At 30.8% G+C, this 15,896-nt stretch overlaps 1 protein-coding gene across 24 annotated transcripts in view; it reads right to left on the bottom strand.

Annotated features, from left to right (window-relative positions):
- LOC131932003 (cytosolic carboxypeptidase 2) overlaps positions 1-13,846 on the bottom strand; it is a 30,797-nt gene extending 16,951 nt beyond the window's left edge. For 18 of the 24 annotated variants that reach the window (XM_059288863.1, XM_059288860.1, XM_059288874.1 and 15 more), the window contains exons 1-16: positions 13,516-13,641; positions 11,628-11,719; positions 11,203-11,257; positions 10,679-10,804; positions 9,920-10,012; positions 4,539-4,609; positions 4,320-4,393; positions 3,621-3,703; positions 3,296-3,378; positions 2,930-3,063; positions 2,383-2,515; positions 1,815-1,936; positions 1,431-1,551; positions 976-1,113; positions 655-765; positions 208-377 (exon numbers count right to left, since the gene is read on the bottom strand). In XM_059288863.1, coding sequence (XP_059144846.1) covers positions 208-377; positions 655-765; positions 976-1,113; positions 1,431-1,551; positions 1,815-1,936; positions 2,383-2,515; positions 2,930-3,063; positions 3,296-3,378; positions 3,621-3,703; positions 4,320-4,393; positions 4,539-4,609; positions 9,920-10,012; positions 10,679-10,804; positions 11,203-11,257; positions 11,628-11,672 — 1,559 coding nt within the window. In that variant the 5' untranslated portion in view covers positions 11,673-11,719; positions 13,516-13,641. Of the gene's footprint in view, positions 1-207; positions 378-654; positions 766-975; positions 1,114-1,430; positions 1,552-1,814; positions 1,937-2,382; positions 2,516-2,929; positions 3,064-3,295; positions 3,379-3,620; positions 3,704-4,319; positions 4,394-4,538; positions 4,610-5,249; positions 5,268-9,919; positions 10,013-10,678; positions 10,805-11,202; positions 11,258-11,627; positions 11,720-13,487; positions 13,642-13,688; positions 13,708-13,766 lie in introns of those variants that run through there. The other 6 variants (XM_059288857.1, XM_059288858.1, XM_059288862.1 and 3 more) reach the window with 6 other exon arrangements.
- Positions 13,847-15,896: the final 2,050 nt, after the last annotated feature.

Raw genomic sequence — 15,896 nt, forward strand, 5'->3', positions numbered from 1 at the left:
AAACATGAAACTTACACTAACCTATTATGATTATCTTTTAATTATATTTTTACTATTATAATTATTTGCAAACCTAAAGCAATTGACAATGTTGTCCAATATAGTGATATACTGATCACTATAGCCATAGTTCACTTTAGTAACTATGATACTAGACAGCTGAAATGATAACCCTAACCTAATACGTATAAATATTAATTTACATACTTGCGTATCATCATTTTTGTATGCCACACTGATGGATAAGCATCTTTGAGAGCTGTTTTATAATTTCTGTTTAAATCCCTCCCTGTCAATGAACATCTGTAGTTGCCAACCACAACTCCATCTGGGTTCAGCATGGGCACTACTTTAAAGATGAAAGTGTCTCTCAAAAGCTGAAAGACATGTTGAAAATATTAAAAGTGTATGCTCTGAATGTAACTGTTTTTGGAGTGACAAAGTAGTAAACAATGTTAAAATATTTGTTGATTTATTTAAATGAAGGTTTGGTTTAACCTGTATATATGAATATACTTTGAACCTTAGTAACTGCTAATTTTTCATTTGGTCAATATTTTAATTGTAATTTAAACAAAAAAATATGACATTAATTATTGTTGCTAAACAATTAGAGTGGAATTAAAAGGAGATTAATACTGTTCAGTGTGTTACCTTAGCATCTGGAGAGTTGCTAGTGACAAAGTCTAGAAATCCTTTCATCATCCAGCTAGAGTTACTTTCTCCTGGATGCACTCTAGATGTCACTACCACTGCTTTCTTGTGCTATTAATTAAAGTAGATTACGTAGCAATTCAATTATCTAAGTACCAAATTATCTAAGTGCATATTATATTCAAAATAAAACAAAATTTAAATGTAACAAGAAAATTAAATATTAAAAATGTTAACATATAAAAAAAGCTTTTCTAGGCATACTAGAACATAAAAATAAGTTTATAGACATAAAATTGATTTATGTAAATGAGATCCTACCTTCAAGTCCTCAGGATTTTGGGAAGCTGAAGTGATGGACAGGACATACACAAGGTTTCCAGCTAATGTTCTACACAAAACTCTTTGTTTACAAATGCGAGATTTGATTGGGTCATTCGTAAGTTCCAGAAGGTAGTTCTAAAAATAGATAAATAATTTGAATTCCTTAGTTTGGCAAGCCAATTCAAGATTTAATAATGATGAAACTTCTCACATTTGAAAGAAATTCTTGATAACAGTAAAAAAATTAAATAGAGCTAGATATATAATTTTGGCATAAAAAAATGATGATCGAAATGACCAAAAAAATATATTATTATTTCACAAGTAGACTTTTTAAGAATGAAAAGAACTAAGTGTTCAGGTAGGTGATAACTAAAACAACCACTTTTTATTTCTAAGTGATAAATAAAAACATTTTCATTATAGATAATTTAATGGCAAGTGATCATTACCTGTAAGTCTGTGTAAGTATAAGGATAACAATGAGAAAAGTAGACTGTGTCATGATTATGCTTAAATTTGATTGTCCATGTCATTGAGTAGAAGTAGCGGTCACCTTTACTGGTTTCATATCTACAAAAATAAAAATAAAATTGATTAATGTTTTAAATTATTCTGTTTGAGTAATGTTTTTAAGCTGTTTTTTTTAAAACTAATTAAAGAGGAGAAGAATCTAGTTGGAATGATATTTTGCTATTTCTAACTTAAAATCTGAAAATAACATTAACCAAACAACAAGTAAAGAGGACTAAGACATATCAAATTTGCCTTTGTGTTGCACATCTTAACTGTTTTAATATACAGAATATATTTCATATTTTGACTAAGCAAATTACCTTAGGTTATTTTTATAGTACTTGATGTCATTTCCTGCTCTGATCCATCCCACTTTGTTGAGAGCTGCCTCTTTCTCACTATACATCACTGGCTTCATTCCATCATTGTACAGACTATCAGGCTGTTGAGTAGAGAAATATGTTTTGTTATTTAGATGAAAAAAATCTAAAAAGCCCAAAAAGCTAATTGGTCAGGAACACAAAACAAAACAAAAATTAAAATAACATTATTAGTTGGTATATATTTCCATTATTAAGATACAATAAATAATTATGTCGAGGTAAATGGCTAAAATTGGTATCAAATTCTAGATTAAAAGGTTGGACAACAGACTGCTAACCAGGAAGTCTCAAATTTGGATCTCAGACTCGAGTCAGTAGGATGTCTCTGAGTCCACCCAGCTCTGATAGGTACCTGACTCACATTAGGGAAACTAAAGGTGACAGGGCATAGAACTTACAACACCATCCCTTCATATACAGAGATCATATAAATCAATGAGCCATGTCTGAATGGGTAACCACATTTTTTTTTACACCAAACATAAGTACAAAGGAAGTAACTTACTTTCATAAAGTTGACAATAGTGAACCTGTATTCCACATCTGCTTGAGTATTTGAGACCCGGAAGTAAAACCACTGTGTGTGTTTGTTGGTATACAAATCATAACGCAGATGGAGCTCATACTCTCTTTCACCCCTACAAAGAAATGTAAATTGTTAAACATACAGGTTCCTTTAAAACTATTTCTTTGCAAAAGAATAGAATCAAAACATGTTCTCCAAAATGAAAAAAAATAATTTTTGTTTTTATTTTTCAATAGATGAGTGGATAATGGGAAATTTGTGAGAAATCTAAAATCATTAAGGTACATGAGAAATATACATTATAATTTAGTATCTCGCTAAAAAATTAAAAACTAATAAGGAAGATTAAATTGTTCAAAGCTAATAGTTTAATAGCACAACATATTCATTGTCAGTGTTTTTGTTGGCCTTGAGCATAGCTGAAATAATTTTAGCTCTGGTGCCTAATGTAGCAGCATTCTTAAGTTATTTCATACATATAAAAAGTGTCTTAATGTCACAAGACTATATAAATGTTTCAACTCACACTTGAATAGCTTTCCCCAAATTTCCACTTTCAAACCTTGATTCAAATATTAGAGTTGTATCATTCTCAAACTGCAAAGGCACAGCACACGGATCACATCCATTTTTTGAGCCCCCAGCTCGAGATTTCATAAACTGCAGGAATAAAAAATAAAAATCAACAATACTCCTAAAGAATCCTATTAAGTTTTAGTAAAGTTTTCTAAAGTTGAAACTCTAAACCTTTTATATTTTTATTCTTGGTCTAAATTTATGTTTTTTAAAAATAAAAAATGCATTGACATTAGTAAAATAGATCATTTTTTTCATTTAAATTACTATTATAATCCTTGAATGATATACAAAAACAAACATTAAAAGCTCTTACAAAGCTGGAGTTTGTTTCATAGCTGAAGACAACTCTCCCACCATTTGTTTCACCTCTAGCCATTGGACATTTTTCAAGGCCAGCTGTAAAAAATTAATTAATTATAGCGATGAATTTTTTTACCCAGCATTTTTAAAGTTATTAGATCTAGTAGCTATAGAGAAAATGATTAAACAAACTGAATAAAACCAATTAGATTGTTTTCAGTTTTATTTTTAAGAAATAACATGCCATGTTTACTGCATCATCAAAGTAAAACTGATTGAAACCATATAAGGTCAATAATTTAAATATTGTTCTAAATTGTGTGCATAATTTAACCTACTTTGTTTATAAAATGGTTCAGGCTCTGTTGGAACTGTCTGTATGTGATGCACTCTTTCATTTATTACTTGCAAATCCGAGGGCCTGAAAGTCAGAACATTATCTTAAGAAGAATGTCATTACATTATTCTTTGGAAAAGATTTTACGCAAAAACCTTCTTACAAGGAATAGCTTCAAGCAAACAGAAAAAGCAGCCAAAGAAGAAATGGGAGAACAACATCAGGGAATGGATGTGTTTGAAACTGAAAGAGGCATTTAGGATGGTGAAACACATAGTCGAATAGAGGAACACAATTAGAAGGACACCAGTGGTACAGCAATGCTACAAGGCAAGGAAGAAGAAGCATTTTTGCTCTGCTACTGTTTGTTTACGATTAAAATACTTAATTTTCTTATTATATATTAATGAATTAAATAAAACATTTGATAGTGGAATTTTATATTACAGAAAATTAACATATATATGAGTAAACTGCCGAGGTGGTTGGAGCAAAAGTTTTTAGTACTTTTATCAATAAAATCTATTTTCTTTGGTATTTTTTATGAATAGCTGTGAGAACACAACATGTTTATCAAAACAAAATGTTTCGTAAGGGGAGATACATGCTCATTTAGAAGTGTGAGGAAGATGTTACAACATGATAGAATTAAAACATTATGCTTGGATAAAATGAAAAAAAAAAATCAGCGTGATTTTACCATCTTGCAGCTTGTTGTGGACCCAGTTCTTTGTTAAGTGCATACAGGCTTCTTGGTTCCCTAAGCCGTGGAACCTAACAATCATTGGCAAAAAAAACATCATCTAATTTAAACTGGATTTTAAAAACATTTAATTTTTAAACATGCAGTAATGTACTGGAATAAACTTTAACTTTGGTAATTTGATACCTAAATTTTTTTTTCTAAATGGTTTCTTACCATTTTTCCAGACTCGCCACAGCTGTATATAAGCTGGGTAGTTCTATGTGAGTCTTCTTGTAGCTTGTTGTCTGAAATTAAGTTTTTTAGTTTAATGAACTTTGTGACACTAAAAAATAATCAACTGGTTTCTTTTTCTGTAGATAATAAATCACTTAAGAAATTAAACGAATATAAAATGAAATAAATGAATTAACTGCTTAACCAATTTGTTTATAAAGTATTTTTAACATCAAGTTATATGTCAGTACTTGATTGCTACACTTTATACATTTCTTTTATTTATTTGAAGTAGATGTTTTTTTTCATTTATTACGTTTAAAAATATGTGAATGAAGCAAATTTATAAAAGTAATAAATTTAGTTGGATTTTAAGGCAATCATCTTAATTAAGTAAAAAAAAACCTTTTTGTAAATATTGTTTGCAAACCATTTCTTTAAAAATTAATAAGATTTAAAAAAAAGGTTAATGCTTTAAAGTTCATTGATGCATTTGAAAATTTAAAAGAAAAAAATTGTTATATCAAAATTAACAAATCAGTTTTAAAACAGCAATAAAACAAATAAAAATTAATATAATAATTAATAATCACTTTAATAAAAAAACTATTGATTATAGATTGAAAAATATATTTTTTTGTGTAATATAACATAAATAAATGAATATATTGTGCTCACTAGAGCAAGCTCATAAATACAAATGGTACTTACATTACATTTTGTAATAAGAATATTAAAAGTAATAAATGTGTATGATTCACAGTAAAAAACATTCACTTTGAAATTATTTTGACTTATGGAAACTTTCCTCATATTATAAAACTGTTAGTATATGTATAATTGCAGCCAACTGTTCCATTAAATATTTTTATTCCAAGTTTGCTACAAGAAAAAAACAGCTAAAAATGGGAAAACCTGATACTTTTTATTAGTTGAAAAGAAAAACAGGCAAATCCATTAGGGGGAAATCATAAATGTGTGTAGCACTTAAGGGGAATCAATAAAAAAAAAAAGGCCAATAAAGTCTGGACAATTAATCAATAAAACTATTTTCATTAAAGACCATTTTCTGAACAGCATTTTTTCATGGGTACCATTCAGATGTGGCTGAATATTTCACCATGGTAAGTTCCTAGTGTTTACTGGTAAACAACTTACTCGACTTTTTTGTAATATTTTGAACAAAAAATTTGCAAAGAAATATAAGTAAAAATTAATCTTTATACGTTTGGTACTGTTTGTCAATGAGAAAACTTTAAATCTTAATTAATACAATGTGATTATTTTTGTTTAAATATTTCATTATGAAAACTATCAGCTATTTTTTGCATATGCAGAATAAAACTGAAAAACATTAAATTACAACTAAAACACAAAAACATGGATGAGATTTGTAAAAGAAAATAATAATGAGCACTATAATAATAAAGCATTGCACCTGTAGATTTAAATTGCTCAGTATCATCTGAGTTATGAGCATCACTTGCATTGTTTGTCGTTGAAAACTTTTCAAGCAAGGACTTAACCCATGTAGGGTGTTTCTCATAGCGGGGTTTGAGAATATATGCTGCGTAATCGTAATCCAACCAGCTGGAGTCTGAGGATGTGGATGATGTGATGTACGTGGTGGTGCTTTCACTTTCCGTGTCACTTTCTTCAACACATGTGCTGGTCAGCTCTGAGTCCTGCATGTTAGAAGCACTGGTCAGAGTGGTGTCATCAGCAGAGTATATGCTGCCAGTCTCACTGGAAGCAGCAGAAGTGGTGCTAGCAGACGCAGTAGAATCAGAAGTAGACCTGCCAGAGGAGCTAGAGATTTTACTGGATGATGCTGTCAAACTTGCTTTTGAATTAAGGCTACTTTTAGTTTGAATGGAGTTGGTTGTGGCACGGGAAGAAGAGCTAGCAGTTCGCTCTTCAGTATGTGTGCTTGTACTTATATTTGAACTAAAATGGCTGCTACATTCACTTCCTGTAGACAAACAACTAGAATTACGTGGGGAAGTTTTTTCTTCTGTTACAGAGGATGAGCTTCTTGGTGAGCTATATTTACTGTTGGTACTGTTGTAGCTTCGAACAGATGATGAACTAAGTGTTAATGTATCTACAGAGAGCCTTTCACTTGTTCCACCGCTGGAACTACTTTTTGAACTGTAGGCAGTGCTGTTCCTACTTTGTTCACTTCTAGACAAACTGCTAAAGCTTCGCCCTTCGATGAGAGCAATAGAACTGCTACTTATACTACTCTTATTTCTTTGTGATAAAATATCACTAATTGGAGTGACAGTAATACTTCTGCTGTGTGTGGAGAGACTGCTACTTCCTTTAGAAACATTCCTCAATTTGCCTCTTAATTTTGAACTTCCTGAATGACTACTTGAAGAATATCTTTGATTTTCATCTAAATTTGAACTAGCTTTTGAAGAGGTTCTGTCGCCTGTTTTTGTACTTTCAGTGCTTGAAGAGCATGTTAAACTTTTATGACTAGTGCTTGTATTAGTTGTTCTTGAACTAGAGTTGCCGGTAGTTTCATCAGACTGATGACTGACTGAGCCATTTTCAGAACAAACTTCAGAAGAATTTCTTTTAGGTTTTGTTATCATTGTTTTATTATCTGAGTTATGTCCAGATAACTCTGTAGAATTTTCTTCAGACTTTCTGCTTTTAATAAACCTTTGTACAGATGTATTGTTCCCCTTGTATTCCTTGGCACCATTTATAACAATATTTATTGGTGTGCTGCTATTTATTAAATAGCCATTGTCTGAGGGGTTTTTATTTATACTAGCTTGTGTAGAGGCATTGCTTTCTTGAAAGTTATCAGCAATATTCCAGTCACTAAGATTAATTGACTCTGAACTCCATTCATCATTATCTTCATCTGTAATGAAGCTGATTTCACTCGCCAAACTACTGCCTCTGCTAAGTGATCGGGAAATAGTTTTTATTCCCATCTGGCTTGTATTTAAACTTGTACTTTCCTCAACTATAACAGCATTTTGATTGTTCACTGAAGCATGCCCCGTTTCCAAATAATTTTCTTGAGCTAATTTTAAATTAGTATCCTCCAAAAAATTATTTTCTTTTGAATCAAAAATAAAATTTGAGACAGCCTGTGAACTGTTTTTTGGTGAAATCACACTATTACAGCCACTAGTAACTGTATCATTTGTGTAGGTGTTTTGAATAGAATTGACACCTTCCAGTGTGATACTATTTATGTTTACACTTCCACAAGAGCTGACAGTGTTACACCCATCTGGACTGCTATCACTGCTGCTTTTAGTATCATCCATTTTCAAACAATAATCTCCTCAGATGGAATGACTAACTGATATCACTCTTCAATATTGAAATAAGAAAGATTTTAAATTCCATATTTTACACTTTTTATGAAATTTGAACGATTCAGAAGTAATCCTAACAAAAATAAACACCTTTTCTAGAAATAAATTATCTTAACTAATAAAATTAAATACTAAAAACTGAAATATCCTAATCCGTGATCTTATACTGGCCCTAGTGGAATGCTCATTTCAAGATCCTGGATCCACTTAAAATTTTCATCACGAGACATTTAGCCATAAACACGTGAGAATAAAGGCAACATTTAGCAGCAAGGAGGAAACATGCCAATCCAAGTGTTCAATAAATCAATATATACTTCCAAATCGCCCCTGCATCGTTGTTTCAGAGTAACTAACAGAATCAATTAATCAATGTCTGATACTTTATCTAAAACATAATTAGAGCTTAACAAAGCACCACTTTAGCACTTAAGTGATAATCTGTTTAAAAGTTATCTAAAATTTTAATTTAATATTATTATACAATATAAATTTTGAAGAAAAAAAAAATTATCTGTGAAATAATAATAACATTTAAATAATTTCCTAGGAATAACCACTTGAAAAATTAAAATATAATGTCTGATAAATAAAACTTTGCTAAGTTATTTTTTTTTAAATACTCTGCTAACTATACAATAAATACTATCTTATCAACACATAAATAAAATGAATGTTCTCATTGACTAAAAAATAGATACGAGCTGGCTGTGACAAACAAAAATCCATAAACACAAGTTTCCACTCTAACTAGAATCCTGACAGAAAAATGAAACCAAGTACAGTCCTATTCAGTCACAGATAAAGTAAAATGCTCAGCAGAGAGTAAAGAATCCAATTTAAAAAGAAAGTAGAAAAAAAAACCTAAATCAACATCCACAATGATGGTTAGATATTTATAGAACTGGTAATCAATACAAATAAAACCCTGCACAAATGTCGTGATGAACGAGCTTTTTTTTTGTGCAAATTTTTCCCCTCTGAAGTAGGTATTAAAAGTGGTGAGCTAGAATCAATTAGTCATGAATCGTCTGGAAAACATTTAATTGAAACTTGGCCACCTTCTCCTCCAGACTGACCTATTTAACATGTAGGATGTCACTTTTTAAGGATCTATAGTCATTAATTGTGCACTGGACTTGAAAGTGAGAAAATGATCTAATGTCTGAAATTGTTACAATTCAATTAAAATAAAGCAACCATCTAACAAAAATATATATGTTGGTATAGGTGTGGTGACTAAGACTATCATTCTGATAGTTATCCATCTATTTTGTATTTTTAAAAAAGCTGTGATTTAAAGATGTTTAATTAAATGGTTATAACTTTTGTATATTTATTTCTAATCCACTTTTACATTGACTTTTTCTAAAATAGAGAAACTACAAATAAAGCATTATGGATGTTTAAGCTTACATCCAGACTATACTAAGCTAATTTAATTTTTAAATTGTCTGTGGAATGAGACATTTCTAAGTAATTCTGAAAACACACTGTTAGGTTCCATGACCTTAATTATTCATCTAGAACCAGAACACTTCTGCTAGCCAATCCCTTCTTCACACCACTCTCCAATAAATATTTCATGGCTCTCTCTTACTGCCTCCATCAGTAATTACACCAGAATGAGATTCTGAATTGCAGCCAACTAGTGATTGCTAAATTACCATTTGCTTGGCAATAGCAGACTGTAATTACAGGCTATTAGGACAGTAACCTTCACCCTGTTTTATTATCATTTCTTGCATTTTAAGTTTCTCCTTATGGGATAGACATTTAGACAAAATAAAATATTAGAGAAAATGCACACAGGTTTAGTCTACCCTAATAAGCCTCTAAAATTTAAGAAGCTAAAGTAAAACTATCAGCTATTTTCTAACAATACTTTTCATGGTGAAAAACTAAGTAGATTTTAAAAAAAATTCAGTTCAAATTAATTTATTTTATTATAAATATACAGCAAAAAAGTTTGTTATAACTTTATTGGAAGCTTGATTTTTAGTTACTAAGAGAGATAATAATGCAATGAGAGACCCTTTTGTTTTTGTTCAATAGTAGAGCAAAGTTTGCCTTGTGGCAGAATATTTTCTTGGGTTGTGACAGATTCTGAAGAAAAATCTGACAATTCTGTAAGAATAACATCAACACCATAAATACCAACAATTAACAGCAACTAAGAAAAAATCATAAAGAGTTTCACAAATAGTAAAGGAAAATGCATGAAAAATTTTTAAAATTGGAAAAAAGAAATGAATATAGCTCAAAATATAATGATCAGATATTTTTTTAGTTTCATTGTAATACAACTTCAGAAAAAAAACCATGTTCCTCCCCCCCCCCCCCAACATTTATTAATATTCAAAAGTAAATACTTATCTTGTTTTTAAAAAAATGACATTGAATTCAAGTTGAAATTGAGGTTCACATATTACTATATATATATATATATATATATATATATATATATATATATATATATATATATATATATATATATATATATATATATATATATATATATATATATATATATATATATATATATATATATATAGTTAAATATACATCAGATGGAGTGAAACAAAATATATAACAGAACAACAGTAGTACTACTACTACTACTGGTGTTTACCTGCAGCAGTTTAAATTACAAATCCTGTTTTACATCAATAAACAGTCCCAGAAATATTACACACTTTGCACTATTGACATTTAGTCGGCAGGTACTAAATTATTTTCAGTTTATAAATTAAAAAGAAATACCAATGGGGAAAATGTAGACATGTTACCTACCAGCATTTTTTTCTTCATCACTTTCTGAGTCAGAACAATCGCAACTGCTGGTGCTTAAGTTGTAGCCAAAAGTTTTATCCCACTCAGAATATTGTTGGAATTGGTTCTTATAATTTTGATTTCTGCCTATTAATTGTACACAAAAAAACTTACTCAGTTACAACAAAGTAATAAATACACATTTAACACTTATATGAATCTTCAAACAGATAAGTATGTAAAGAGTAACTGAGCAATAAAAATAATCTCATATTAAACATAGAGTTGATAAATTTAGGCTAATTGATAGTAATTTAAATAGCCGTTTACACTTATGACATGTATACTTTGCCTGTCTAGAAAAAAAACCTCACATCAAGAAGGTGTACATGTTCAGTGGGCAAAATGTTTTCATATAAAATTACCTTAATGCACATTTTTTTTTTCTAGAAATGTATAGTGTACATATCATAAGTGTAAACATGGTTTTAGAAAACATTTATTTTCATATACTTCTTATCTTATATACATAAAACTGTTAATACCTGTATAATACCCATAATGCTGCAAGTGTTTCTTCATAAAGCTGTCATATGGGTTCTGAAAAAAATTGTTACACCCAGTACTTTATAGATTTTAAAGTTCATCTAATTAATCCCGAGTCTTAATTAGGTTACATCTAAAACAGGGAGGAAATGGTGGTGATCAAGTTTAAATTTAGAGCTTAGGTTAAGACAAGGGTTTGATTTAGGAGTTGTTATTAGAAAGATTGAGTAAATGTATGATTTTGTTTTTTAATAACTTCAATTTAGACTAAAGAGAAAGTAATATTGTAAAGAAAAAGTTCATTTCATAAGGTTAGGGTCATGTCCGCTCTTGAAATTCTATGGCTAAAATTAACTGTATAGCAAAAAGTATTCCAAGAGCAGCAGCTTCTAGTAATATCTATAAATTAGTTGTAACAGCTTACTAGGCAGTAATAGTCGTCTTCACAGTAATCTTCTCCTGGCATCATGATAGTATGACTGTTTTGTATAGACCTTTATTGATTGTTCATTATTTCTAAAGAAAAAAATATATCACAATGGTGACGTAAATACTCTCTATTTAAAAATAATCTTTGGAATGATTTATTATACATCAATAATTGTATTACATGGTATTATAAATAAACTGAATAGTTTTATACTTTGTGTGTGATTCTGTCTGATAATTTTGGCTATATAACTATCTGTAAACTCAGTCTTTTTATTAGGTTCATTTAAGAACACTGTATAGTACAGTAAACATAATTTTTATACACTTTGAAAAAATGTTATTAGAGACATGTTTTTTATTCACAGCATCATTACCCAAAGCCTAATTCTGACTAGTTAAAATGGCTACAGGACATTACCCCCCTCCAGGGCAATTACCCCCTGTCAATGACCCATCTGTGGAATTACAACCTTCCCCCCCCGGTAGAATCCTAAATCTAACTCCAACTCTATACCTTTCTATTACCCTAATCCTAACCTTAAGACATACATGAAAAACTTAAGAATTACCTCACCCTAAAATTAACCGAAAACCAACTCTAGACATTAATTTAAGCCTAACCCTGATCCTAACACTAACCCTAATCCTTACCCTAGCTGAACCTAAAGCTATGATCGGGGGAAATAGACGGGAGGGGGGGGGGGTAATGCCCTGTTCCCAGTCAAAATACAGGCAGAACAACTACATTGAATCAATCCTGTATGGCCCAAATAGTATTTAGAATCTCTACATAATAACTATTGTAATTGTATTCATTTTTTAATTAATGTTTAATGTAGAACTAGATCTAGTAGAAGGATTGAATATAAACCTTAGTAGTAACTTAGTAGTAGGGCTAAGTTTTAGTTTTAAGCTTTATGCGAGGTTTGGGAGGTTTGGTAGTTAGGACAAGGGGAGATTAAGGATTATAGTCTGAAGTGATAACTTTGAGCAGAGAGGCTATGGTTTGATCAGTGAATATGAATTATATACTACAATAATAATAATTACATAGAAATTACATGATATCAGTTTGCTAATGTTAAAAGGTATTCAATAAAACCTATGTATATAATTCTCTTCTGGGAGACGCTAGAAAACAAGCTGTAAACGCACTCCCTAACATCCCCACCCCTACATGGTCTTAGTGAGCTGTGGTTCACGCTATGTTTACCTTCGTGGAGTCGGGTTTAGTGACGGCTATTAGTGGCAGATAATTTAGTTTGAAACGATTTTAAACGTTGGGGGGGGGGGGGGGGGGGGGGGGGAGGAAGGGGGGGGGGGTTATGGTCCTTAACGAGCTACTTATAGTGTTTTAAAGAAATATTTTCAGTGTCTGCGTTGGTACTGTCGAATTCACAAATTATGAATTACTGAAAAGTAGAAAAAACAACAACTAAATAGCGGTGTATGTTATGCTGCGGGCCGGCTTGTAGTAAATATTAAACAAAGGACTTTATATATAGTATAGGCCTATAGATATAGGCCTTAACGGTAAAATCAAATGACTGTGCTGTACACTGAGTGTTTTTAATAGAACATGCTTAAATTACATAATTAGCCTAATCTAACCAAACTGTGGTGATTTGGCAGCTGCACCTTAGATCTATTTAAAATCTATTATAAATATATATAATCTAGGCATGGTTATTAACTATAAGTTTAGCAACTTTAGAGTAGAAAGTGCGTAGTACTAGTACTAGTAGTACTAGTACTTGTAGTACTAGTACTGTAAAGTGGCCTAGTGTATAATTTATAAAATAACAAAAGCCAAGGTATTTAGTATTTTGAAAGATAACTAATATAGGTATACAATATGGTTTAATTATTCTTATGCCTACGATTTTTAGAATGTATGAGCACACTAAGTTAATTTTATTTAACATGAAAAATTAATTAAACTGAGAGGGGATATCGTTTTGCATTGCATGTCAGAATGCGAGTCTTATTGATATGGCCTAGTTACACCAAAAGACGCTTTAACACATTCCGCGAAGAAAAAAAGCTTTCTCACTATATTAGTTTTTAGTTAGTTCCCAGTAAATTTGTAGCCATGCCAATTTTAAAAGCAACGTTTAAAAACTATTATTACATTCAAAAGTTCAAACCATAGCTTTGTTTAAATTTTGAAAGCAAAGATCAATGTGTGTATGAATATAAATGTTATTTTTGTTTCTATGTCAAATAATCCGCACTAAGAGAAATATTCAATGAGTCTAGAAAAATGAATTCGTCGATACGTGAACGTTTTATTTCTAAAATTATTGTTGAATCAATAGACGAACTATTAGATTAAAAAAAATATAGATCTATAGATCTAGATTTATTAAATTTATAATTTAATTGCTCTTTCTTCGATACTTCAACCGGAAACGTTTCCGGTCCCTTTCCAGGCTTGAACTTCTTAGGGTAAACAGACTAATATGGTAAGCGAAAGAAATCTAATGATATATTTTTGTTTAAAATGCCATCGAATATTAAAATTGATTATTTGTTAACGAGGATATCTTTTACATACATAAATTTTGTTATTTTAATGTGCTAATTAGTGTTTGTTAATATATTACATTTTATAAGGATGCCGTGAAAATGAAAGTAGATTTTGCAAGTTGCATCCATTGCTTGTTGTGTCAAACATTTCTCAAAATCAAAATAACTGATAAATCATCTTGACTTTAGGGAAGTGCCTAAAGGCCAAGATAGATGGGATGTTATTGTATTAAAATATAGCATTATTCGTTTGACACAGAGTATTTACTATTTAGTTCTACCTCGATCTCTGTGACTCGATAGCCCATGGTTTGTCAGTTCTACCTCGATCGATTACGATCTCTGTGACTCGATAGCCCATGGTTTGCCTCTCCACTCCACTATCTTACTTTCCAAAGTCTAGACTTAGATTATTGATGGTAAAACATTTTGGCGTATTTTATTCCCCCGCTTCACGTTCACCTCCAGTTGAGTGTGTTTTATTATAAACACAACCGAAACACACAAAAACGTTATGTATTATGTAGGCCTAAACACTAGATCTACTTATTTGTTATGAATGTGTTTTTTAATTAGAAAATGGAAAATAAAAAAACAAAAAAGCATTAGAGCTGTTCCAATTAAATATCGTGTGATTGTCAGCGGGAGAAAAATCCTTACACTGTCGAGGGTTCACCGTGAGTTCACATTGACTTTATCAGCATACGTCATAGCTCGGGCAATAGTAGGTTGGGATGATTATAGATACCATTGTCTTATAATGGAATCTTCTTTAAGAAAGGGGTGTCAGGTTGTTAGTAGTATTGTATTCTCGACTAATTTTATGGTTAGAAATTAGGGTTAGGCGTATGGTTGGACCAGGGTTGAGGTTAGGGTTAGGGACAGGGTTAGCAATGACATTAACCAGCCATGTGTGTATTTAGTAAACTACCAGTAACCTAACACCCCCTTTTTAAAGAAGATTCCATTATCAGACACTGGTGTAAACATTCTCCCGTAGGTTGAATTATGGATTTTTTAAAATAAAATATTCTGTTATTTCAAATACACCATTAACTTCCTTACCCCTTAAGTGCCTTAAGAGAACATTTGATACCACATTTAAATATCTAGCTTACTCGGTTGACGAGAAAAAAGAGAATTTGAAAATTAATCAAAAGTGGAAAATGAATGACAAAACAGCGTTCTTGGCCCTCGACCGGCATAACATGACGTCGTGGACTTGTGTACACGAGCTTTTAATTCCCGCCATGGTAATTTACTCACCGGAAAATAACAAAAAGCAACTCGTTGATAATCAAACTAGATCTAGTTATTTTATTATTTATTAAATTCTACTCCACATGATATTCATACCAATTTAAGAAGTAATGAACACCTGCATAAATCAAATGACCATAATAAATATTTTATTTCAAATTCTAATTTTAAATAATAAATATGCTTAAAATAATATGATAGTAATAGTTATGATAGTTTATAAATACAAATACATTTTATTTTACACTCAATTCACATTATATTGAGTCAACAGCGTGGCAGCTGAGGTTCATACATGGTATTAGTGTCTTTTTTTTTTTTTACATTACATTTTTTTTTCATCTTGAAAACATGACGTATGTGATTATTTTTAAAAATAAAATCTCCAAACATCGTCACTCGCGTGATTGCTTGCTTACATTTACTATACTGTGGATGAAAAATCCCACCATGGTCGCGGGTCACCGTGACT

This window comes from Physella acuta, unplaced genomic scaffold, assembly GCF_028476545.2.
Source record: "Physella acuta isolate Inbredline_101_S28 unplaced genomic scaffold, ASM2847654v3 ptg002071l, whole genome shotgun sequence".
Lineage (NCBI taxonomy): Eukaryota > Metazoa > Mollusca > Gastropoda > Physidae > Physella > Physella acuta.